The following is a 27,411-nucleotide window of genomic DNA, read 5'->3' as shown; positions in this document are numbered from 1 at the left end:
TGAAATCTTAGTGTGTTAACGTAGATCCTCGTTATCACAGTTTTTTTATATATTAAAGTAAAAATTTCTTTCAAGCCCTCAAATAGGCTTTATTTTTTTATTACTGTTCAGTACTTTGCATAAATTGTTTTAGATTTTAGGGTGAAATATGACATGAATGTGTTCTCGAATGTGTTTTATGAGATTCACCCATTACTGGAAATTTAATTTAATTTAAATGTTTCAAAATCCACTTATTTTTGCACCAATAGCAAACTTTTGATTTGCCGGCAAATTTTACTGAAAACGTAAATCTCGTCAAACACAGACTCGACTAAACTTAAAGAGATAGTTCACCCAAAAATAAATATTCGGTCTTCATTTACTCACCCTAAAGTTGTTACAGTCCTGTATACATTTGTCTACCCAGTCTCACAAAGTTTCGTGATAGTCACGTATTTTTTTTATTCTTTTTTCGTGTTATTATCACGAAATTTCCTGTTTTTCGTGATCGTATAACGAATTCCCGTTTTCGTGTGATTATCACGTATTGGTTACTCGACTGTTTTGTCCTATTTTTAAACCATTGTCGCTTCGGTTTAGGGTTAGATTTGGTGCTTGCATTAGAATGTCACTTTATATATATTGATCTATTTTTTCTGATTTATTTTTTTATATGTCACCTGGCGTTAGGGTTAGAGTTGGGTTTGGTTAGGGATGTCATTTTATGTAAATCTAACCCTAAACCGAAGCGACAATGGTAAGAAAATAGGACAAAACAGTCGAGTAACCAATGCGTGATAATCACACGAAAACAGGAATTCATTATACGATCACGAAAAAACACGAAATTTCGTGATAATAGCACGAAAAAAAAAATAAAAAAAATACGTGACTATATAACGAAATTTCGTGAGACTTGGCTGACATTTGTATACATATTTTGGGCAATGTGTGTAACCAAAGTGTCTGAGCACCATTGATTTCCATACAATTTGCTTTTACTATTATGAAAGTCAATGTGCTCGTTTTCTGCTTGCTTACAAAATCATATATAGGTTTGAAACAACTTGATGAATAAAATTTTTATTTTAGGGTGAACTACCCACCCCTTTAAGCTGGCATATTTGGAGTGTTCTGGATCTATAACCTTTCCAAGCTCTTGAAGTTTGCGATTGTTATAAAACCAACTAAACGGTTTCTGACACACACACACACACACACAATGCGTTTTTCATTGACTTTGCATCCTATCAAACTGAGTAATGGATACATTCATCATGCCTATCTCTAACAGAGCAAAAAAACACAACAAAATCCAGTAAATCATTAAACAAAAAGAAAACTCATGCAGATAAAATACAATGTCGTGAATAATTATAAAGCCAATGATAAACTAAGAGAACCAAAGGCAATTTGGAAAGATAATAGCGTATGAAAGTGGTTATTACGAAGAAAGAGACCAGATTTGATCGAGTCACTCAAAATATCGCTCCGCCCACCCGGCTAACATTACAGTACATAATCAAAGATACTAATTTACCAAACAGAAAACGCACCAGACTCACAGAGTAGTGCGGCAAACAATGTTGCGTATGCTGTACGTTGGCCCGCTTCATTTCCGACACGTGTCAGAAAGCGATTTTACCCATCTCCAGGTGTAGGACTTGGCCGACCCGACGCTTCAGTCATCATGAAACAAATGTAAAAGAGAGTGCAGCTTGATTCTAAGGCAACAGAGGTTTATAAAGACGCCCTCGGGCATGGAGGATATATGAAAAGTCTGTCCGTCAGGAACGCATCCGTCCGGTTGACAGGGTCCTGACTAATAAAGTGAACCAGTGAGAGAAAAATGTCAAACTTTGGAGAAAGGGAGAGAGAGAGGACAATCATGAGACCGAAGCTGTGGCACCACCGTTACGAGGAAAGTCTGGTGCGGTTAAAGGCATGAGATCCTGTTTGATTCACTGGCCGCGTGCAAGCGAGGAAAGCGTTTTTTAGGCAGTTTCTTTCAAGTCTCTGGGATACTAGGATGCAGATTTATTTTGCGGATGCAGGCCCGCCTCCGTGCCGATGTTGACGGTAATGTTGGTGTAAAGCGGTTGATAGTCCCGAGACACGATCTCGTACTCCACCGTATTCATGCCGTCCTGTTTCCATGTATGGCGGGTCTTTGCCAACATGTTAAACCTGCGTGAAAGCAAATAGCTTTGTTGTAAAAATCTTACAAGGGAAGTACTAGGTGATGGCATCATTTTATTAAAAGGTTAATAGTACACGTTTAAGCTTAATAGGCAGATTTCTGACCGACGCAAGTGGGATTACAGAACAAGTACAGTACCTTTTTGGATTCACTTCATTGCCTTTGTCATGTTTGTGTTTGATCATCTTATATCGGCCCACTTTTACAGATGGACGACTGATCAGCATTCCTCCAAGAGACACGCTGGGAAAGAAGAGGAGAATGGGAGAAGAGAGAATAGTTAGACATTGTTGAAGACAAGCGGGACAGTCCCTGCATCCAAATGTGCGTACCTTCCTGTTAACAAAGCACACACAAAGCAGTACTCGGTATTCATGATATAGCATGCGGACATCACCCAGATGACATCTGCTGGGACTCTAAAGTGCGCAGCCGGTAACAACCTGCTTTCACATAAGGCCACAGGAGGAGGAGAGCAAGGCAAACATGCAGGAATGTAGGGCTGCAACTAACGATTATTTTCATAATTGATTAATCAGGCAATTATTGTTTATTTATACAGGTTTTTATTTATTAATTTATTTTTTTATTAATATTATTAATTTGTTTATTTATTCATTTATTTTTATTATTAATCAAGCAACTATTTTTTGATTAATTAGGCAATTTATTTATACATTTTTGTTTATTTATTCATTTATTTTTATTATTAATCAGGCATCTATTTTTCAATTAATCGGGCAATTTATTTATACATTTTTGTTTATTTATTTATTTATTTTTATTATTAATATTGTTAATTTGTTTATTTATTCATTTATTTTTATTATTAATCAAGCAAATATTTTTCAATAATTAGGCAATTTATTTATACATTTTTGTTTATTTATTCATTTATTTTTATTATTAATCAGGCATCTATTTTTCAATTAATCGGGCAATTTATTTATACAATTTTGTTTATTTTATTCATTTATTTTTATTATTAATCAGGCATCTATTTTTCGATTAATCAGGCAATTTATTTATACATTTTTGTTTATTTATTTTTATTATTAATATTATTAATTTGTTTATTTATTTATTTATTTTTATTATTAATCAAGCAACTATTTTTCAATAATTAGGCAATTTATTAATACATTTTTGTTTATTTATTAATTTATTTTTATTATTAATCAGGCATCTATTTTTCAATTAATCGGGCAATTTATTTATACATTTTTGTTTATTTATTCATTTATTTTTATTATTAATCAGGCATCTATTTTTCGATTAATCAGGCAATTTATTTATACATTTTTGTTTATTTATTCATACATTTTTGTTTATTTATTCATTTATTTTTATTATAAATCAGGCAATTATTTTTCGATTAATCAGGCAATTTATTTATAAATTTTTGTTTATTTATTCATTTATTTTATTTATTAATCAGGCAATTATTTTTCGATTAATCAGGCAATTTATTTATAAATTTTTGTTTATTTATTCATTTATTTTTATTATAAATCAGGCAATTATTTTTCGATTAATCAGGCAATTTATTTATACATTTTTGTTTATTTATTCATTTATTTTTATTATTAATCAGCAATTAATTTTCAATTAATCAGGCAATTTATTTATGCATTTTTGTATTCTTTTATTTAATTTTTATTATTAATAAAGCAATTATTTTTCAATTAATCAAGCAATTTATTTATTTTACTTTGTTTTTGATTATTCAGGCTTTTTTATTAATCGGCTTAAAATCGAAATATTTATTTAATTAGAATTATTATGTAAGGGATAATGTAGAGGCAGCGGGTAGTTATTGGGAAATAAGCCCCGACAGTGTGATCAGGACCCGACGCGAAGCGGAGGGTCTTGTATCACACTGAAGGGGCTTATTTCCCAATAACTACCGGCTGCCTCTACATTATCCCGCTTATTACACGGCTACTCGCCACATAAGAAAAAAAACTGGACATGAATATGAATTTGAAACATTTTATTGGCATATTTGTTTTAAATTAACATTTTTATCCTTCCCCGAAACTTTGCACAGATGCATAAAATGATCGTAATACCTTATTAAGATCCTTACCTTATTAAGATCCTTATTAATATCTTCTTCATACTTGTCTGTCTCCATTTTTTTCTCTTTAACTAGTCTTTGAGAAGTTTTAATGCCCATTCTGTATTTTTTTGTGTGTTGGCTTCGTAGCTGTCATGCTCTATTTTGTCAAGTTCAGTCTCAGTAAGCTCTCTGTGTCTTGTCGTGGTTGTCTAGGGTTTGTCACAAGATGGCGCCAAACAGACAGTAATCTTTATTGATCTTTATTGGCGCGGAGCGATTTTACTCGTGCAAGTAGTCCGGCTATGCGTTATTATTTTGGAGCGGTTATTATTTGAAAAGAACGAACCTGCAAATGTCTCAACTGAACAATCAGAATTAAACGTTCCAGAGAGCCGTGTAATAAAGCTAAATAAGGCACTCATTTAGGGTATTCACGTGTAGAAGTGATTTGATTTTGATATTCTAAGCCTTAAATAAAAAAGTTTGTGCAGCTTTTAAATAGTAAAACATGTTTAAATATAAACATAATAATAAACAAAAAATGTAGGGGTGGTTTCCCAGACAGGGATTATCTTAAACCAGGACTAGGCCTTAGTTTAATTAGGAAGTATAACTAGTTTTCACAAACATGCCTTACTAAAAACATTACTTGTGTGCATTTTAAAGCAAAACATAGGGCACTGATGTATTTTAAGATATGTCAGTGCAAGTTGTTTTCATTTTGGACAGCTCTTACATTTATTTTAGTCTAGGACAAGCCTAATCCCTATCTAGGAAACCACACCTTTATGTCTACAGGAATGTGCTGGTGTATAAATTTAGCCACAGATTAATAAATTTATTTTATTAGGAGCCTAAACTTATTAGGCTCACATCGCGCCTAAAACCTAGGCGGGTAGTTTCTTGTTACATGACCTGCAGCGCACTTGCAGCATTCTGAAAAGTTGAAATGTTTTTAACTTGATGCGGTGCATACGCGCCTGAAAAAAACGACTGTGTCGCACCGCATGCACATCGCGACCGCGTGGCTTCCATTACAACATTTGAAACAACGAACTTCAGCGCGCAAAAGACGCGATACCCCTTAATCTGCAACTTTGACAACAAATTTCTTAATAAATTATTATCTATGCTGTCAAAAGACAATTTTTTGTTTACTCTTTAAGGCACAGAATATATCACAAAATCCTAGCTGTGGCTCAAATGAGCACCACAACTCTATGAATCCCATCATGTGCGCTACACCACAGATCTGTCCATAATATATTATTCTAAACAAACATTAATCTCACCGGCAGATGTGGACACTACGAACAATCAAGCTTTGAGCATCACCTTTTGTTCAAAGACAGATAGTTGGTACACATCCAGCACCATCACAAGAGAAAAGCCCCTCCCACACAGAAGCCTCATCTATACACGCAAAACAAAGGATCTCCCTAACGCACGCACACTCAACCCCTCTGCGCTAATACGCACAAAAAGACACACAAACACACTTACCGGATTCCAATGTCGTCGTCTTCGCCACCCCAACCCCAGTAGTTGTTTGGAAAACCGTTCATCTTGAGGTACTGATTGGGGGTCAGCGCTGACACTCCTCCAAAATACATCTTGTAAGGCAACCTGAGTTGGAAACAATAATGAATGTTAAGTTCTTGTATCTTTTCAACTTGCAAATATATGCAAGAAAATCTAATGAATATCGAGTTCCTATAGCTGGAGTGGTTAAGGATGGCGCCTGCTGCACCAATGTCAGGGTTGCGATATCCAACCAAACAAACAAAGGCAAACATTGAATGCATTGGAGATAAGCTAAGTGCTTAAAAATGTAAATTACTAACTTGTAGCCAAATTTGTCCATGGCAATGGCGGCATGTTTAGGATGACTGTCGCAAACATAAGTATTGCGGTCGTCTTCTGGAATGAGATCCACATCGTGGAAGAAGAGGCAGTCCCAGTCTTCTTCCCTCATGGCTTCACGAAAACCAACATTCATCAGCTTTGCTCGGTTAAAGGTGTAATTCCCAGCCTGCAAAGAAACATTGATCCGATTTAAAAAAAAATTATTAATAAAGATTTGTGCTTTTGTGTAGTGTATGTAACAAATAAATAAATTCCAATACAAAAAGCAATGAGACTCAGTAGTGCAGTCCACTATTGTGTATGCAGCGCTCATAAAAATAGACTGAATATATAAGGTGGTCAGGAATCAGAGAGCAGATTAATGGGGATTATAGTCTAATCCTTGCCCTCTTGCCATGTGATGGCAATGTCAAAGTCCCGAACATAAACATGGAGATGATTTTCTTCTGATAATCCAGTGTTTCAAAGTCCACGTTCTGTTTCTTTGTGATACGTCTTTGTATACGGCGAGATCTTTAAAGGATAATACAGTCGGCAGGTTGATACGGCAAAACAAAATGGGCGATTTGAACTCCAGCATGAAGCTGAGGGATGCAGGGTTTTATGACCGTACATGATCTCACTTATTACAAGGCTACAAACTACATAAGTAACTGGATTGATTTGAGATTAAATATTGTATTACAAACCGAGCTATAGAGAGAAATAAAATTGTGTGAAAAATAATGTGCTTTTTTACACGTGAAACATGAACATGTTATATTGCGCACTGTAAACACAATCAAAGCTTCAAAAACACAGAAAGAACGGGACCTTTAAGAAAATCACAATTAAATCTACCAGCATATTAAATTAGAACATAAATAATGTTCATGCTAATTTTGTACTAAATATTTGTATACATAAAAATGTTTACAAGACATGTTTTGCATGGAATTTAAGTCGATTCACTGAAACATACATATTCTGCAGCCTGGTTTTCATTACAGATCTGCACAAAAAAAATAAAAAAATAACAGCGATTCCATTAACCAATGTTACGTGAATAAAACATAATTTTCGCGATAAGTCTTCTAAAAATCATGATTTGGGTAGATTTACGTATTTCACACCCACCAACTTATAAGGTGTTTCTGGGAGGTTATAGTATGATTTTGCATTTTTAAAGAAATATCATGTGACTTTTACGCACATCAGATGACCTTTTTTGCGATATATGAGAGTTCTTGCAAAATTTTACCCATTTCCAATGAACGCATATTTAATTTGTGCAATCTAAAAGTCACTGTGTAAATTTTAGCAGCATCTAGTGGTGAGATTGCGAACTGCATCTAAAGCCCAGTACACACCAAAAGATAATTTAGCTAAATATGGGCATGTTTCCCCTTATGACAATTGGAATTAAACAATACCCAATCAGAAAGCGATCTGATGAAAGATGAAACCATAATGCTGTGTTCAGACCGGTCGCGGTAGAGGCGCCAAGCGTGAGTGATTGTGAAGACGCGTTGACGCTCGTTTGTGCGAATGGCACGAATTGAGCGTAGCCACGGGAAACGCGAGAGTAGAAATTCTTAACTTAAGCGGAAAAACGCACCGCGTTAACCAATCAGGAGCTTGCTGATTAGTGACATGATTACAGAAAGCCGCGGAGTCGCAGAAGCCATGACTCGAATTTCCGCGTGAAGGTCTCGATAACTAGAATTTCATGTGCAAATGAAGCAAGTAAACTCAAAATGTTCAAGCGACAAACTAGAAGCGGTAGACGCGAATTTGACGCCTCAAACGTGGCTGATGTGAACCCACAGTAACGACTACAGCCAAGGTGCATCATGCACAGTCTAAAGTGAGAAGGACACCCAGGGCCTCATTTATAAAATGTGCATACGCACAGATATAGTGGTAAAGTGTGCGTAAGCAAAAATCCATGACAAAGTATATATTTATAAAACGGTCTTTGACATGGAAAAGTGCTTTGCGCTACGTGAGGGTCTGAGAAGACATACGCACTCTTTCGCATAGAAAAGCTACAGTAGTGGCCACAGAACAAACATGTAGTAATGTAACTCGAGACAACGTAGTGAAAAAACACGCTCTGTAGAGCAGTTTGTCATTTTATGGCTACTATAGACGGTTTCAGCAGTAACAACATAAACAAGCGGCTATCGTAGTCCACACAGAACTTCCGGTAAACTCCGCTAAGAATAAATAACAACAAAGTTCTTTAAACGTATTTATATAACAAGCAAAAAAACACCACATAGATTACCTATGAAACCAAAACAGCTCATTCTAAGGTAATAAAAACAATATAGTTCATTTCGTAAGATCTTAATACACCATTGAAAATATAGTTATGTATATTTTATTGCAATTCAGTTGCATCAACTGTAACAATTTTATTTTGAACAACTACCATCCTACATAAGACCGATATTAACCTTGTTAATAATACATCTAGGGAATATAACAAGGTGAAACCAGTTGAATCTAGGACAATCCTGTATTTCTCTGTAAAACAAAAGGATCATTTCCACTCTTTTTAATAAAGTAAGAGATAAGCTGATGATCTGCGAGTGACCTTTCAGAGCGAGCGGTATAGGTTTGAATGCAGACTGACACCTATAACAGGATCAAGTGCTTACAATGAAGCATTGTCTAACCAGGAGGCACAATTGAGTTGAGTAATATCACAGCTTCATATTCGAGTAACCAAGCAACAAATACATCTTTGTACAACCTGTGAAGGCACGGTCGGGTCTATAATTAACAGTCACCAAATAGAATTTAGCACACAGCAGTAAGGGACTCTGTCATATCCATGCAAATGAAAGAGACCCACCTGATGAATGACATAGATGCCATAATTGAGCTGTTGACGCTGAAGGAAGGGATGTAGGTAGTAGAGTAGAAACTTTAGGTGGTGCTCCCTGTTTCTGTGGGGAATGATTATGGCGGTCCGGTGACGGGCTTCACAGTTTGGAGGTCTATAGCGGCCCCCTCGAATCACAAGTGGATTCTTTTTCTCCACCTCGGCAAGCGTGAGCCCGGAAGGAAAAGTGACGTGGATTGGTCCACCTGATTGTTTAAAGAGAGTCGTAAACAGGGCTGTCACAACTATTAACTAATTGTCTGATAGTGGTTAGTTGAACTAAGTGATTTTTTTTTCAGATTTGCACACCTTTAGAAATACAAGGGGATGTGTTGTATCTGCAGCAGGTCTACATCCACCATTTTTGCTTTACATTTACTGCTATGTTCATTTCTTCATCATTTGAGTGGTATCAGCTTTGCAGCGTCTTCTGTTACGGTCACTTTTGGTTTCTGTTACTTCCGTTTATGGTTATTTACAGAATTTTCATATGCTAATACCTTTACCCCCTAGGCTAATATATATATTTGGATTTACTAGTAAGACTCCTAAAAATGAGACTACTATAGAGACTACTATAGAGATATCAGCAACCTGAATCACACCATCAACTCACCAATCAGAGGGGACTTTTTAGGGCAGAAGGGCATGTCCTCTTTATTCAGAGTGGGACCTAAAAGGGAGAGGTTAGCATAGACATCCGTCTGGTTCCGCCCACCGCCCCCATGTCCTGCTGTAGAATCGGGCTTACGAAAAATTCGAAAAAAATACGATACCCGTTTCTGGTATCCCTCTCTGGAGAGAATTGCCATGACCACCAACTGGACGCCCAAGAGCATGATCAGATAGCGCCATTTGGACTGCAGCGTGAACATGGTGTACGGATTCTGTTACTCGATTCTGTCACTCAATTAAGTCTGAGAAGCAGTCCAAATGAGTTTAGGTTTGATATGAGCGAGGAACTCGACTCTATGGTGGTCTCATTCCTTGCGTGTAGGTACTTCGGGCTTTAACACCAACATGTGGAAACATGCAAACAGAAGAAAAAAAACGAGCCTTTGATATGACTTGTAAACTCCAGAAGAAATAAATGCCTCAGGAGGTTTGATGGTGTAAACAAATATTTCCAAGGTTTGGCAGAGATGGATCTGTAGATATCTGTAGCGTTAACAACAGTTGGATGAAGGCACTTTGCGTGTGAACTGATGAAACACCCAAGGAGGAGGGACACCTAGTGCTGATTAAATTTGAATCACTTTGCTTATCTGGAGTCTTAATAAACAACTCTGAATGGAAACTCCCAGTGGTCCTCAGGTGTTTTCATGATTCGATGATCTACTGAGCTTTCGACAAGCTCCACCAAACCTACGGACACTGGGAAGCTGTGTCTGATCTGACAGATAGGAGGAACCCGATTGTGTGTCTCTCAAGGGTCCTCGACAGTAGCGGTTACGAAAGGTCCCGGGAAAGCTTCATGGCCCCTATGAAGTCGGGCATGCCATAGCTTGTGGGGGCTGGAGCGGGCAAGAGCAACGTATTGTGTTAGTGTGAGCCAGAGAAAACGTGCGTATTTGTAAGAATCCTGAATACGTTTGGGGGCAAACAAAGGGTGGGAGGGACGAAATCCAACATTCCCAGCTATTGTCTTCGCGCAGGGGGAGGGTCCATCACCACCTGGTCCAATAGCAGGAGTCCATGCCTGAAAAACAAACAGAAAGGCATGAGGTATGACCCAGAAAAATGGCTTTTTACCAAAGTCAAGTAGTTATTTGCCTCAGTAATGTCTGCAACTGATATATAAACACGCTGACAGTCAAAAGACACGGTTTAAATCAAAGCCATTTAGTCTTTTGTAAGAAAAAAACACATCTGTTGTGAGTAACATATTTTATCCATTTCGAAAAGCAGAACAGTTTTAAAGTTTTTTGCACAAAAAATATACATTGAAACTGGTTGTGAGGGTGAAACAAACTGAAGGAAAAAAATTATAGTAATTAAGTTAAACGCTTCAATGCCGTTAATTGCCAGGTGTAGCACAAAAACATTTTGTTACAGCCAAAACTACCAGCTTGCGTTACTCAGTTTACTGTGTCTTTAAAATGTGTTTTGATGAAAAAAGCCTGCACTTAGTTCCAATATGGCTGACATCCCAGAACCAGGCCTTGTCCGTCATAAAGGAGGCAAACACCCTCAGCAGGAACTCTAAAACCAAAGCATGATTTCTTTCCCAAAAGCCACATCGGCACAGCTGGGAATTCTGTACCGCCAGCAGGATGGCTGGCTGCTTCAGACCGGCTTCTCTTAATCTGCTTGACACGTCTGGTGGATCTGTTCTTACGAATCAATTAAAGCTCATTAAATCCACCTTTCAGGCTGATAATCCTGATCTACAGAACAGAGCAGAGATCATAGAGGTAACAAAGCCATGACGTGTGGAGTAGCTTGGTCAGCTGAATCTTTCACTATTGTGATCATCTAGTCTCTGATTACTAATCTGATTTAAATGAATCCTTCTCATGTTACTGATAAATATTCCTTACCAACTTCACCGCAAACATAATCCTAAAGACAAATATGTGACCCCGCCTAAAGTGTAATTTTAAGATTTAGAACGTCCAAGTACTCGTAAGCCAAAAAAAAACATGTAAAATATTTGTGATTATTATTGTTGTAAATTACAGATTAAAAACTAAGCCTTCAATAATACTTCAACAATTAAATGCAAGCTTGTTTTTAAATTGGAAATTCTCAAAAACATGATTTTCTGAGAATGAAATTCATCAAATCTTTGACATGGGTCAGTCAGTATTAGTGTTGTCACGATACTGGAACTTTGATACTAGACGGGCATGGTATACAATACTGTTTTAGGTGCCACAGGGGAAATCTGCCCCAACATTAAGGCCTTTTTTATTATTTTATTATAAGAAAAATATAAAAAGGCAACAAAAAATTGTCACTCAAATTTTTAACATGACTAGCAGATTTATTTTCCGCAGCTTCTGTCTGATGCTATAACAGAAAAAGGCCTATCACACTTTAGGAAATATTTGTGTTTTTCTTCAGGCCTTTAAAATAAACTACTATCTAGTTAATGATCCATAAAATGGTCAACAGTAAAATATACTCTACAGCATTTATTGATGTAATATTCATTACAATATTTTCTAATAGTTTACTAATTAAAATCAAATGTTGTATTATAATACCGTTGTATAACAGTAAAAAAGATAAACAAGTATTGCTTTTTGTTTGTTAATTTTAGTTAATACATTAACATTTATATGATAAACAGATTATAGTGCAAATGTGAAAATAAACCTTACTGAAGAGGTGAGAGTTCATAGATTGCATTTTTGTCAATTTAAAGCAAAACAGGTTTATTTACTTTTGACAGTCAAAGTATTTTCTTGTCAGCTAAAACGGCATTTAAATTTCTCTCTAAGGGGATTGAACTCTAATGCAGGGTTCACACCAGACGCAGTAGAGGCGGTAAGCGCAAGTGATGTTACATCAATGCAAAGACGCGAATAGGCATCCTGCAGAACTGGGCGTTGCCACCAGAAATGCGCGAGTTGAAAAATCTGAACTTTGGCGGATTTCAGTGCCGCGTTAACCAATCAGGACCTTGCTGTAGTAAGTGTTGTGATTGCAGGAAGCGAGCGGAGTCGCAGAAGCCCCTCCCATGACGCAAATTTCTGCGTGAATGTCTCGAATGACTAGAAATTCACGTGCGAATGAAGGGAGTAATCTCAAAATGTTCAAGCGTTCAACTACGCGCAAATAGCACATTTTTGCTGCCTTTACTGCGGCTGGTGTGAATGCACCATTAGGGGATTAACTTTGATAATTACAAGACTAGCAGTATTAAAGATATGAAGGTGATTTTTCACCAAATGTTCTCTAGAATGATAAAAAAAACGTAAATATGAAAAAAAAGACTTTAGTCAGGTTTACAAATTAAAAGATAAATGCTTACATTCAAGTCGAAGCCTTATACAAAAAGGTCACAAACACCTTAAGTAAAACCGATATGATGATGAAAATGAAATTGAAAAACAGGGTTTTTCTTCCTGTTTGAAAATATAACTGCACAACATGCAAGTTGTTTGGAAAGCACACGTCTGACCTCAGTGTACATTTCTGGCATAGCTTCTGTTGCAAAGTAGGCGGTATTGTTTCATCCCATATCATGTTGGGAAAAAATACTACGGAGTTATAATATTACCAAAACTAGATATACCGCCCTTGATGGAACTCATAATCATTCTTTTACTGCCTTTCAAAACAATAATTTATTTGAATTTAAACATTAACATACCAACATGCACACAAATAAATACCAATAACATCCATTTTGATCTGGAATAAAATGTCACTCTTTACAAACATGTGCTGTGATAACTCCAGTTTTTAAAAACAATGAGACACTCTCATATCCCACTTTAAACAAAGCAGACTTTAACAAACTTCCTCCCTGACTACTCCATTATTTGAAAGTACAGTACTTACAATTCTGAACATACCCTTGCTGTTTCTCTCGAGTTGCTGTGCGCCTAGTGCTTTTTGCCTACTATATAGTATGGAAGTAGGCGGTTTCAGATGCAGCCTCACACTGTACTTTTATCAATCCGAGCCAAGGTGCACTTTCGTCATTAGGATGCGATTGTTTTGAACAAAGCAGGAAGTAAAGCGCTCTCAACACTGGAACATCAGAAAGTTTTTACGATGAAGGTGAGTAGTCGCGCAATTGACGTCTCTCCTTTTGAATCGCGCCCTGGCGGGATTTGCAAACACATTGCGCGTTCCACACCTGAGCCCAAGTGAACCGCATTCGAGCCCACTTCTGCAAGCCGGCTAGGGCGTGATACAGAGCAATCACACACTAGTCAAACGAACCAGGCTTTGGAGGTCAAACGCGCCTGGGTGCCGTTTGCTTTGGATAGCGTGAGTGCGCCCTAACACATAGCTGTATGTGTCATCTGTCTGGTTAGTGTGCTTGGGTTACAGTGACAAGTGAGAATGAGTCGCAAAGTGACAGCTGACCGCATCACAACCTCAGCTTCAATATCAGAGAGATCATTACATTTCACATTTAATATTATCGTAAGACTAAAACTCAGCCAATAAGATAAATAACTGCGCATTGACTTCCATAGTAGGATAAAGGTAGTCAATGGGTACCATCAACTGTTTGCTGACCATCATTTATCAAAATGACTTATTTTGTGTACAATAGAATAAAAAACTTATACGGGTTTGTGGGTGAGTAGATAGTGACAGGATTTTTTTATATTTGGGTGAACTACCCCCTTTAACTTTCAATTACCTAGATCTACCCAAATTATATAAAACACATTGGATTAAGTAAAAACTATAGAATTTAACAACCATTGAAACGATCGATATTGTTTCTAAAACATGCTGTATTTGCTTGTTTCTAAAACATGCTGTATTTGCTTGTGATGTTGGTAATTTGTAAGTGCCTTTGCAAATGTAAGAGGCATGCTAAATAACTAAATGTAAAAGTCAATGATTTTGTGTTGTTTCTCTAAAAGAAAAGGACAGTCACAGAACGAATAGGAGAGGAAGAATGATAATATAATGAAGGAAGATCAGATACACTGTCAGAAATAGGCCCTCAAAATACCTTTTTGAGGGTCAAAAAGGTACATATTTGTTCCCAAGCATTAAAAGGTACATATTTGTACCATTTCTTTTAAAGGATAAGGTACAATGTTAAGAGACAGCCTCTTGCCATTTTTTTTTATTTGTTGTTCTAGACAACTGCTGTAAATCTGGTCAGTAACGTAAATAACTATTGTGTCAATTTTTGTTTCCTTTAGTTGGACACATGGGTATTGAAGTAGTATTAGTTTTCTTCTGTTCATTGACAGTGTGTTTAATTTTAAATTTAAATTTTACATTTTAATGAAAAAAAGTTAATTTCACTTAATAAAAACTGTGATATGAACTCAAAAACTGCAAATGATTAACCACTTTTTAAACTGAACAAATACTGAATAACTAAATCCCTCACACACACCGAAAAAAACCCGCGCTTTTATTTTGACACGCGCCCATCCCCCCACATCTCACGGTCGGAGTCAGTTTCACAGAGCAGCGCAGGAGGACGACAGACACATAAGAACATTAACAGGTAAGCACTGGAAACTCATTCATCATCTTTAAAACATTTTTAAATTTTAAAAATGTGTTGTTTGTCGTGGCTCTTCATTTTAATACTGATTCGGTTACGGTTATTTGTGTAAAGTTGTATATGATGAGTCAACGCGATATTGACACAGCACTATTGCCTCAGACTCATTTTTATGAGCAGGTTAATGTGCATTAAGTATACCACAGTTCTGTAAGTGGAAAAAGTATTCATATTTATGTGTTTTCTCACAGTTTAGGGCAAACGTTTCCCGCGCAAGTTTGAATCTCTCTCAGTCAGTCAGGGGAGAGATTAACTGACAGACTGTCTTCTCGCCACCAAACAGTCAGTTATACAGAAACCTTTTTAAGGTAACGTTACCACATTTATTAATGTATTTATTATGTTGTTTGAGTACAACACAGTTCTGTAAGTGGAGAAATAATTCATATTTATGTGTGTTTTCTCTCTCAGTAAGGACTAACGTTAACTGACAGACTGTATAACGTTACAGGCCACCAAACACTCTTACCAAGAAACCTTTTACAGGTAACGTTACCACATTTATTAATTAATTTATTATGTTGTTTGAGTACACCACAGTTCTGTAAGTGGAAAATTAATTTATATTTATGTGTGTTTACTCACAGTTTAGCACAAATGTTTCCCGTGGAAGTTTGAATCTCTCAGTCAGGGGGGAGATTGACTGACAGACGGTCTACTTGCCACCAAACAGTAATTTACCCTGAAACCTTCTTAAGGTAACGTTACCACATTTATTAATTTATTTATTATGTTGTTTGAGTACACCACAGTTCTGTAAGTGGAAAAATAATTCATATTTATGTGTGTTTTCTCTCTCAGTAAGGACTAAGTCTGCTCTCAACCAAACAGTCATTCAAGACCTTTTAAAGCTAGCATTACCACATTTATTAATGTATTTATTATGTTAAGTGAGTACAACACAGTTCTGTTAGTGGAAAATTAATGCATATTTATGTGTGTTTTCTCACAGTTTAGCGCAAACGTTTCCTGCGCAAGTTTGAATCTCTCAGTCAGGGGGGAGATTGACTGACTGACTGACTGACTGTCTACTCGCCACCAAACAGTCAGTTACACAGAGGTAACAAGGTAAAGTTACCACATTTATTATGTTGTTTGAGTACACCACAGTTATGTAAGTGAAAAATAATTCATATTTATGTGTTTCTCTCTCAGTAAGGACTAACGTTAACTGACTGTCTGTCTGTCTGTCTGTCTGTCTGCTCTCAACCAAACAGTCATTCAAGACCTTTTAAAGGTAACATTACCACGTTCATTCATTCATTCATTTATTATGTTGTTTGAGTACACCACAGTTCTGTTAAGTGAAAAAATAATAAATATTTATGTGTGTTTTCTCACAGTTTAGTGCAAACGTTTCCAGCGCAAGTTTGAATCTCTCTCAGTCAGGGGGGAGATTGACTGACAGACTGTCTTCTCGCCACCAAACAGTAATCTACACAGAAACCTTTTAAAGGTAACGTTACCACATTTATTAATGTATTTATTATGTTGTGTGAGTACACCACAGTTATGTAAGTGGAAAATGTATTCATATTTATGTGTGTTTTCTCACAGTTTAGCACAAACGTTTCCCGCGCAAGTTTGGATCTTTACCATTGAGGGTGGCTGACTGTTTTCGACCAACCATCATTCACACCTAGAAACTTTAAAGGCATCACATTTATTTATGTTGTGAGTATACCACAGTTCTGTCAGTGGAAAATGTATTCATATTTTTGTGTTTTCTCACAGATAAGTATGAACGTGCCCAGAGCAGTTTTCGATCTTTACCATTAAGGAGGCTGAATGACTATCCTCTACCACCCGTCATTAACACAACAAAAACTAAAGAAATGTTACTCCATATGGACCTATTCATTTACTCATTATGCTGTGAGTACACCACAGTTTTATCAGGGAAAAAATTTATATTTGTGTGTTTCTCACTGCTTGACAAGGACAGATGTGGCCCTGTTAAAAATGTTTAAATGTCGTTTGGTTTAAGGAACAGCACACTGATTTTGTTTTAAAATATTCCTGTTTGGACAGTCTGTTAAAGTCATAAAGGAATACTTGATATATTTCATAAGTAAAGTGTAAATGTAATATTAGTTTTTAATGTTGTGAATTTAGACTGAACAGCACACTTCTGTTTTATATCTAAACCTTTTGTAAAATAAATGATTGTTCAATAAACTGTGTATTTTATCTTTTCTGTTATCATTTTTTTATACTAATGTTTAAAATGTACCTTTACGCTAAACGATTGGCTACACCAACACAAATATCTTGAGTCATATGCACTTATAATTTAAAGTTTACAGTACTTAGATTGAGATATATGTATAAGTTTTAAAACCATAATCAATGAGTGTACCCTGTCAAAGCCAATTTTGTACCCTTTTTGAAGGGTCCATATTTGTACTGTTATATAAAAGGTACAAAATTGTCACCAGAGGTACAAAACTGGTCTCTTAAGGTACAAATCACAAGGGTACAAATTTGTACCCTCTGCCAAGGGTACAAAAACTGTACCCTTGAGGGTACAGCCCCAGTGATAAGCCATTGTACCACTAAAGGTACAATTATGTCCTTTCTTTTCTGAGAGTGTATGATAAAAAATATATTATATATAAAGTCAAATTATATCAGACAGCACATGTGGTTTGAGCCAGCGCTGACTAACACACATTTTGTCTCAATCTTACCCATCAGTACGAGCATTAAAAGCAAAATTGCGGGGTTTTTTTTACTAATAGCCTGTGAGTGCATCTGTGTTATACTGTCATATTATGGCACACAAGATTTTTTTTAAACAGTCACCACATACCACACTTGATCAAACATTAACAGATCGGGAAATCGCATTTCCAAATGTGAGTAGACTTTTTCAGTGAATACCTTTAAAAATAACTAACATCCCAGAAAACTTACATTTGGCAAAAGATTAAAGATTAGGTGTACCTAAATGTGAAAAATTAAATCAGATTGGATTGTACTACGATACTATTTTTTCTGTGCAGTATGTATCGGACTATCAGCGATCAGAATGCAGACAATTCAACAGTGAACAATCAGGGAAAAACATGTCTCCAGTACATATACATTACAACATAACTTAGACCAATGCTCTGGTAAATCTATAGGGCTGGGCGATATGACCCAAAAAATTATCGAGAAAATGTTTTCCATATCAGTCGATATCGATAATTATCATGATAAATAACAAATCTTTACTACTGTCAAATTTAAAGGCAGATTTTTGCTCCTGAATGAAAATTGTAAAAACCAGACAGTTAATAATGGTTTTAAACTATTTTTTATTCAGAACATGACAAATACTAAAATCTTGTTTTAATGCATCTGTATTAAATGTAAATCTATTTGTTATGAAATCAACACATTTCTGACACAAAAGCAGCAGACTACTGTCACTTTAAGACCCAAGACAGACTGCTTTAAGTTTCAATATACTGAGTAACAGCTGTTTATGTTCACTTAAACAAGAAAGAAAACTTAGTTCAGTGATCACGCGTGTGTTATACATATACGAGCTATACACGCTGATAAATGGATGTCAAGAGTGTCATGTTGCTGTGGGAGCGCACATACGCAAACACTATATTCACTGCAGTGTTGGATCTGCTGCTTTTCCTCAGGTTCCTGAATTTGCGAATGTCCTGTAAATATACTTTTAAAGCTGTGCGGACGTGTGCGTGCGCAAGGCAGACACTGAAAGAAAGTACAGTATACTGCACCTATTGTGTCTGCTGTGTTTGACGAACCCTGTTTGCGCGTCCAACATTACACACAAGAAAATGTTTCCGCGCATTTGTATTCCGTGATTCCGTCCGCGTTATCCGCATCGCGAAAATCATAGGTCTCTACTAATAAATGAATAACTTGCCTCATCTTCCACTCCTTCAAGTCTAACTGACACTGTGATTGTAAACCAAGAGCGCGTGCCGCATCCGGAAGTGCTCGCGCAACATTACGCACAGTGCGTAAACATTATCGATCACTTATCGAACTGTCCTTATCGTTTTATCGAAAAAGATTATATCGGTAAAATTATCGTTATCGAATTATCGCCCAGCACTATCTATACATTTAAGCTTAATATGCACTCATGTTTAGAAAGCAATACTGACATATTCTGGTAAAACTGACTATATTTTAACAAATCCCATTCAAAAAATCTTGTGGAGGAACTCCAGAAAAACAAAAAGCCTTCTGGGTAGGAGTCAAGCGTAGCGGGTCTGTGGCCACTGGGCTGGAACAAAGTAATATATTTACTAAGCCACATGAAGACAGTAAGGAAAGAGTGAAGGAGATCCAATATTATTAAGATGGGATAGAGAAGTAAAGCTTTAGATGCAAGTATTCAATGTTTCTTTCACCTCTCTTGCCAAAGCACACGTTCCCCCATTTCTGTTCTGGATTCAAAAGGACAGTGCTGGCATGACTACCTTCATCTTCTCGAGCCAAGACACACAATCTTTTATATTCAATGCAGCAAGTGTTACACATCCATATGTGTAAGGCCGTAAATGGTACAATATACTGCTTGAGGGTATTAATATTGCATTCTTCATATGCACGAACAAACACACTACAAGCTAGGCACAATAAATGAGTAAATATAAAGTGCATTCACATGACAATGCAGAGAGATTTCCCACTGCGTAGCCAACGGCGACTCGAGTGGCTTTGCTCAGCTGTGCAGCAGATGAAAACAGAAAAATTATGTAAGGTTATCTTTAGCTAAACGAAAGCAGAGAGGCCAATAAAAATCCATCTTGTGCATTTTAATGAAGATCCTTTGATGTGACATTTTAGCAACAAAATAGTTAATATTTCATAAAAGGTTATAATATTAGCTACATCTCAAAACCTCATCTACATCAGCAAGTTGGTTAATGTCACTCACCTTTGTCACAAACGTATATCAGCAAAATTTTAAAATATCATAAAACATAGCCAAAAAAAACCCAAACAAATCTTAGTCTAAGTTTGCATGTCATAAAACACGTACATTAACAACCGAGCATATGAAAGTTTGTCAGCAGGCATGAAACCCTTGAGTCATCAGACCAAAATTATTTGCTGAACTCTGATATGCTTGGGAAAAATACAGCAAGATCTCCATTTTAAGCCAATAATGATGTGTTTAGGAAAATTACCCAACAATTACAGAGAAACATGCTTAAATTACAAAAGGCACATCGGCACTTTAAAAGGAAGCGACTATTATATTTAGACTTAAAGGGATCGGAATAAAAAGTTCAGACCTTAAAAAGTTCTTAGCCAAGTCAGCATGAAGAATGAAGGCAGAGAGACGCTGGCTGGAGTTTCCAGGCATCTGGATTGCATGTGTTAGATTAGTAGAATAAAAAAATTAAGTTTTCGACCGGATAGCCTAAATCCTACTGCCTACTGTCAACCAAAAACAATCCCACATATTACTGTCACACCGTGTCGTCTGTCAATTTGTCAATCAGTCAATCAACTGACATCTGTCTATAAACAGAAAAGCTTGTGCCAAAGCCTACAAGATTATTCAAATGGACACAATCAGTAAAAGCCACAGCGTTTATAAATGCATGCTGTCTGGCAGCTCTGAACACCATGACCAACAGTACTAAACATGGCTAAAAAATGCAGATCGTGTCACAGAAAACGTTTTGAATGCCCATTGGTGGAGAACCAAAAATAAATAAGTCTTTAAAAGGTTGCCTCAGGTTTAATTGGTTGGCCACACCTGATATAATTTGTTTAATTGCATACATAAAGAAGAAAAGAATCACATGAAAAGACTGCCTGTTTGTGCGTAATGGGTTCCTGACGAAACTCTAATTAAAAAAGTATGATAAACACACAAAAAAACTACAAGAAAAGGGGCCATAATATTGCATGAGACTGTTATAGCTTCAACCTGGTCAAATCTGGGCCATTTATGTAACATTTTGCATGTAACTTGAGGGCAAGAAATGGTATGCCGAATCTAGACAAAAGCTGGTTGATAAAGCCAACAAAAAATTGAACTTTCAATAATATTTATTTAATAATACTGTGAAACAACACCAGTTAGTGACTACAGTTGGCAGCAGTTCACATTTTTACCCGTACCCAACAGCACCTTTTCTTGGGTACTTTTCTTCCTGTATAATAACAAAAACATTTAAGTCCAAACCTCTCAGTTTTACCAGTTTGATATTATTTATACATTTACACAAAATAAATCCTCTCTTTACCACTCAAAACTTTTCTACAACCTCCAGGCGTAAAGTAAGCACAAATTAATACAATAGAACAAACAAAGATTAAATTGCGGTGGTTTCACGTTTGTTTTTTCAGGTTGGTCTGTAGTTACAGGAACTGAACAAAGTTAAATAAAAATAATAGTGCATCTTTACTGTATAATACAAAAATAGATTAATCCTTATTAAAGTTAGAAAAATTATTTAGAGTATGCATTTTTTGTCCATTTTTTATTAACATTAGAAACAGAGAGCATTAGGTTTATACTGCCACTTTAGGAGTGCAAAGACCCAATATACGGTTACACGTTTTTTAAATGTTTATATATATTCAGAGGTTAAGAGACTGTGCTTACAATGATAATCATGTCATTTTTAGATAATTTTGTGTAAATATGACAGTTCAAGGACAAGAAAATAAACCCAGTGTGTGTGCCAGCCTTGAGATGCAACTTATGGGGACGCACTTTCAGATTTGGTCACACACAAAACTCCTCAAACAGCGCGTGAGTAGCTGAAATCTGTTACGTGTCTTTTTGTGCCTAAATATTTTAAAAGCCAAGGCCTAAAAGCATGTGAAAGTGATAAACGTTTGACGATGCAGCACATTGCGCTGTTTGTTGTGTCTGAACAAGTTGCAAGGGCGACATCACGTCACAGGGTCCCTCTCGCGCTCTAACTTTCGTACTTCGTTATAACACGGGAGGAGCGAGTACGAGTCATGCAACACTATACAACACTGTTTTAACTTATGATTCACTACATGTTCGTGTCATTTATATAATATACACGCGCCTATTTCCAACATAAGACAGAAGTCTTACTTACCACGTGTAACTCGTCATGAAAATCCACCGTATCAAACACACACGCAAAACTCCGCTGCTAATCCGGATAATAAACTATATCCATTGTTTCCATAAGGCTGGATGTCTTCTCCTTACATCCAAAAACACACTTCTTGTTGTGCCATTGTTGACTTTTGAAATTAAACAAAGCTGAGTGGCGTGATAAGCTGTTAGCAAGCTCTAGCGTCTCCCGCTGACTGACGGCTGGGCGGGGTTTTCCGGGGGAAGTTTTCCGGCGGAAGCCCATATAAAGAAGTGATATGTATCGAAAACTCCTGAAACGTCAGTTAGAACCGTAATCGAAAAAAATTAGCCGAAACTTGTACGAACCCTGGGGAAGTGCATTCGGCACAGAAATACTCTGAAACACGCCCAACTGCATTTTTGACACTTTGCCTACGTTTAGCATGAGGAAACAACTCTATAACTGTGTTAATAAGTCAGAATGCTTGAAATACCATTAAACCCCCCCTTTAAGGATATGCAGCTAACATTGTATACATTCATTTTACACAACAACGTAAGCTTGATGTAGTAGTTTTAGGCATGATTTGAATTAAGGTAATTTACTGGTTATTTATTTAGCTTACATGTAAATAAAAATAATCTACTCTAAGGCTGCAGTCACACCAAAAGCGCTTTAAACGCTTGCAAACGCAAGGCGCGACGCACTGCCTTTTTAAAAAAAAGAGCAGTGCGACGCGGCTTTTCATATTGCTAAGCAACCACCGAGTCAGCTGTCTTGTCAATCAAATATTGAAGCGTGAGCGCTCTTTTGCTGTTAACTGTCATATTAGCAGAAACTTTAAAAAGAGGACGCTTGCTCTGACCTTGTTTGAGGGTGAGAGGTGCACAAACACACAGGAGAGAGTGAGCGAGTGGTGTCCGGTTCTTCAAAGCAACTGTTAACTTCCCTCACCACAACGTAAGGCCCGCCTCTCCCCTCATTCGATTGGACAATGGAAAGACACGAATGACGTCAGGCGCTTCTCCGCTCTCAGCGCTCCTTCATAAACGCGTGCGCGGCAGGCGGCAAAAAACCGCAAGGCGCTCGGCGCGCATAAACAGCGCGCAAACGCGCCCTGCCCATAGAATATCATTCAAAAAAGGCGCCTGCAACTGCCATAAACGCTATTGGTGTGACTGGCCCCTAAGGATTGCTACTGAATTTATGCAGAAGTCTATCAAAAGTCAACAGAGGCAATATTGTGTATATTCTTCTGGGTTGTTTTTAACGCAAAATTCAACTACCTTGATGGGTTAATAAATAAACCTATGCTGGGTTATTTATTCAATGCAATTCTGGGTTGTTTGTTTCAACTCATGGTTGAGTTTTACAACAACTCAGCAGAATTGATGTTCTTCCGCTATGTTACTCATCTTATGAAGGCCTTATAACGTTTAGAATGTAAACATAGGAGGAATCTAGATAATGCATGAATGTGAAAATTAAAAATTAAACCATCTTTCACTACAAATTACTACTAAAACCATCTGCTTTATCTGAAAGTCATCAAAACATTAATGGATAACAACACTTCAACACACAAGTTTGTACCATTCCATTATTGTTGCAAACTTTTTCAGTGAATAAATATTTAATAACTACTACGCCAATGGGTCAGAAAACCTGAATCATTGAAAAGATCAAAACAGAGCTTCAAAATCTCAGCAGTTTCCACCCTATGGCGACAGCAAGTACACAAGGCTAATCCCTGCTGGGGCCAGCTAGTCCTAGAATAAACATCCACCTTGTTGATAAAGTCCCTTGATACATAAATACAGATAGACGCCATGTATCCAACCAGGTGAGCTTTTCAGTAACATATTAAAGATATACACATACTAGACTAAATCCAAGTTTTATCAAATTTAGCCAAAATCTGAAATTTTGTTTTGCAAAACAAAAACATTTAACACATGTTTGTACTGTGGCCTTTATGTATTTAAGTAATATTTGTGTAAATATTATAATTAGTTATTAATCGTTATGTCACCCTAATCTGAAATCAAATGTGTTTTAATAATCAGATAAAGACTCTGATTACCTCGGAGTTATCTATGACATTACTTAGTATAAAAAGAAATGAAATGACTAACAGAATTAAGAGACATACCTGATTTGACCCAAATTGTCTAAAATGTAAAACACCTAATTTCAATGACAATTTGGCACATTGCAGTTACTTTCTGCCTGTACACCACAAAACTACAGGGACAGCAATGACCCGGGTGTTAGTGATGAAAACCTGCTACTTGGACCTGTATCCAAGCGATAAGATCCTGAGGGAACAAAAACGCCAAGCCATTGTGAAAACAAAGCGATTCATTATCATGCATAGCTGTGCTTAACGTAAAACAGGCTAGACTGCAGTGCACCCAACAAACACAGTTTCATACTTAAATCTATATCAGCAAAGAATTGAAGTCATCAAAATTAAAACTATTATTGCGTCGGTCTGACAAGTTCTTATAAAAATTGCATTTTTTAATCAGATTCTCTATTTTGCCAACAAACCAGAATTTCTGAATGACCCGAGGCCAGGATTAAGTGGAGTTAAGTGAAAGTATTTGCTGAATATATCCAAACCTGCCTGTAAAGGCCCAGCTAAAGTAATTTTTTAGATTGACTCTTTTTACCTAAATTCATCCTACATAACGTAAAGAACATTCTGTTAATATCTTTATTATTGACTGGGTAAGACCATGTCAAAGTTTGAAATGAGTGAAATTAATGCCTGTAATCAAACTTTGATGCTTATCTCAAACCTTATCTCAGAATTTGAGTTTGAGACTTTAGCCTGGTTTTCACATATAGTCAGTTAAAGGGACGGGGGAAACTCCACAAAACATTTGCTTTTTACCGCTTTGTAATCCATTCAGCAAAAATAGTCCCCTTGGTAACTTTCGATAGCAGGGGATTATTTTCAGGCACTGCATAATATCATTACGCCTGCTGCAGCCATGTTACAGCAGCAAAGTCCTTGATTATTACGCCCGAATGAGAGTATAGTTCCTAGCCATATCTGCCTAGAAAATCGCAACTTTTAATTTTCTGTCTGTCTTAGTACACAATGTAACTACAGAAGAATCAAGTTTTAAATAGGAAAATATATTTGGTTATTTTTGAGCGCAATGCTAATGGTCTAATCATCAGATTCAATGAATTATGCTAAGCTATGCTAAAAGTGGCACCGCCAGACCCGGAAATCGGCTGAATGGTTTCCAAAACGGTAATAATCAAATGTTTAACTCTAGGAGAGCTGGAAAATGAGCATATTTTCATAAAAAGTGAAGTGTCCCTTTAATATCATAATCTCGTTCTTGAGCTAATGGCATTTAAAGGCTTTTGCATCTGAGCCCCTCAATTTCAAACCTAAAAATAAAAAATAAATCTGCTGAAACCATATTCTTAATTTTAAAAAAATCATACAGAGCTAAAAAGAAAACTTTTGGCTCTTCAGTCCAACCATTTCTAAAGGAACGACAACGGCCATAAATTCTTAGAGTTTCTATTACAGTATAAATCAGTTCCTCCCAAAATGCACTTCAAAGACCTTTCATTCCTTTCATGTTTTATCATGACTCCTTTCTTTCATGACGTGCTCAAACAGCCACTGTTATTCTCTGCAAGACCTTGGTATTAATTCAATTGTTTAACCAAAGACAACTTATTAGTTGGTATGGCATGTAAAATGTTTCTATGAAATATGACTGATTTGCATTGCAAATGTTCAAAACAAGTCCTCAGGGTACTCTCTGCTGATCCTGAAAAACACTTCCTTATTTCATATAGTAATCAAAGTTATTAAGATATTTCAAAGGTTTTAGAGGACATAGACCTGTCCCAAATAAAGATTATCAGTGCTGTAAGTTAAATAAATCCAAGTAAGTTACGGCTTTCAACAGACTGTGGAAAGAATAAGCAGCAGCATTTTTCTGGGCTTATTTATTGATGTTAATCAGCACTGAACTGCACAATACGTTCTTCTGCCCTTAGTTGTGTGATATGTTGCGCAACCCTGAGAAACCAAATAACAGCCTGAAGCTAAAAAGACAGTGCCGAGTAAAGAAAGATGTTACCATTAGTTACCAAATCACATTTGCTCCACGAGTTAGACACGAGACTAAAACCGCTGTTCAGTCCAAAGAATAACAAAGAAATGGCAAACCAAGGAAAATATCCGTTTCAGATATAATCCTACTTTCTGACTGGACATTGCAGACATGGTTGTTTAGAAAGATAAACACAATATAGGCGTGATTGTTGATCTTACGTCAAACACAGATTTAATAACATATTGCCACTGCTGAGGTTGTGTGTACAGATGCCGAGTGAGCCATTAAAGTCCAAATAACATATAAAAATCCGTTAGGACATAAATATGGGCTGTTGCTTTAATCCTGAACTTGGGAGGAAACGATGCTGAGCCGCCCACCGTTACAACACCAGCGCCGTTAGCAACAGCAGGCTAACACAACTGGGGCTCCTCAAACACTCACAAAACGTGAAGAAATAAACCGCTATAAAACAAAACAGTTCCAAAAACACCCCGATAGGAGACGTTTAAACTTACCCGATTAAACTCGAGCAGTTTGATGGACTATTAAGTGCGATATTCCGTTACTTACTCCAATTTCTGAGGACTTCGTCGACTCGCTCCCCCCCTCACGGTCGTCCTGTCTGAGTTGAAAACGCGCAGCATGCGCAGGAAGTGATGCGCGCTCTCGTTGCTCTGGGTGAGCGCGCCCAACTGGGCTCCTTTGAGGTCTTGCACGTCCACGTGTTACATTTTTGCATATGATTCTTGCCTGTGATTTTATTCCCATCCCACGCGATAGTAAACACCCTGCGCCGTTCACGTCCGTGTTAAGGCGATTAATAATTAACTTATATAAAAGTTGTTGACTTCTTGATATTGTTGATGATAGTCGTTTAAAGGCATTATATTCCTTCTGTCCCACCAAAAGATTAGTAAGATTGTTTTATCACTGACCAAAAAAAGTCTTTACAGTCCTAGATCATTGTACTGTTAACATTGGGTAATCTGTCAACAAACCTTACAGGCCTCTGTCACAGTTCACTGGCAATGCAGATGAGTTGGCACTTGGCAGTACA

General features: G+C 36.8%; 1 protein-coding gene and 1 long non-coding RNA gene across 3 annotated transcripts; one reads left to right on the top strand and one right to left on the bottom strand.

The window, feature by feature from the left end:
* Window positions 1–566: 566 nt before the first annotated feature.
* On the bottom strand, window positions 567–27,129 carry LOC135789042 (beta-1,4-galactosyltransferase 3). 2 transcript variants are annotated; one of them, XM_065298616.2, is made up of 7 exons: window positions 26,870–27,129; window positions 9,599–10,681; window positions 8,953–9,188; window positions 6,089–6,276; window positions 5,748–5,870; window positions 2,321–2,425; window positions 567–2,169 (listed from the first exon to the last, which is right to left on the bottom strand). In XM_065298616.2, the coding sequence occupies exons 2-7, from the start codon at window positions 9,855–9,857 to the stop codon at window positions 2,007–2,009; spliced, it is 1,074 nt and encodes a 357-aa protein (XP_065154688.1). In that variant the 5' UTR covers window positions 9,858–10,681; window positions 26,870–27,129; the 3' UTR covers window positions 567–2,006. The 2 variants fall into 2 exon arrangements, with proteins under 2 accessions (XP_065154688.1, XP_065154689.1); XM_065298617.2 differs by having other exon boundaries at window positions 26,925–27,129.
* LOC135717702 (uncharacterized) lies at window positions 15,662–16,856 on the top strand. Its single transcript, XR_012334822.1, has 5 exons — window positions 15,662–15,900; window positions 16,155–16,270; window positions 16,358–16,439; window positions 16,546–16,658; window positions 16,760–16,856. It is a non-coding gene; the product is annotated as an uncharacterized lncRNA (long non-coding RNA).
* Window positions 27,130–27,411: the final 282 nt, after the last annotated feature.

This window comes from Paramisgurnus dabryanus, chromosome 13, assembly GCF_030506205.2.
Source record: "Paramisgurnus dabryanus chromosome 13, PD_genome_1.1, whole genome shotgun sequence".
Classification (NCBI taxonomy): domain Eukaryota; kingdom Metazoa; phylum Chordata; class Actinopteri; order Cypriniformes; family Cobitidae; genus Paramisgurnus; species Paramisgurnus dabryanus.
This window is presented reverse-complemented; position numbering and strand designations above follow the sequence as displayed.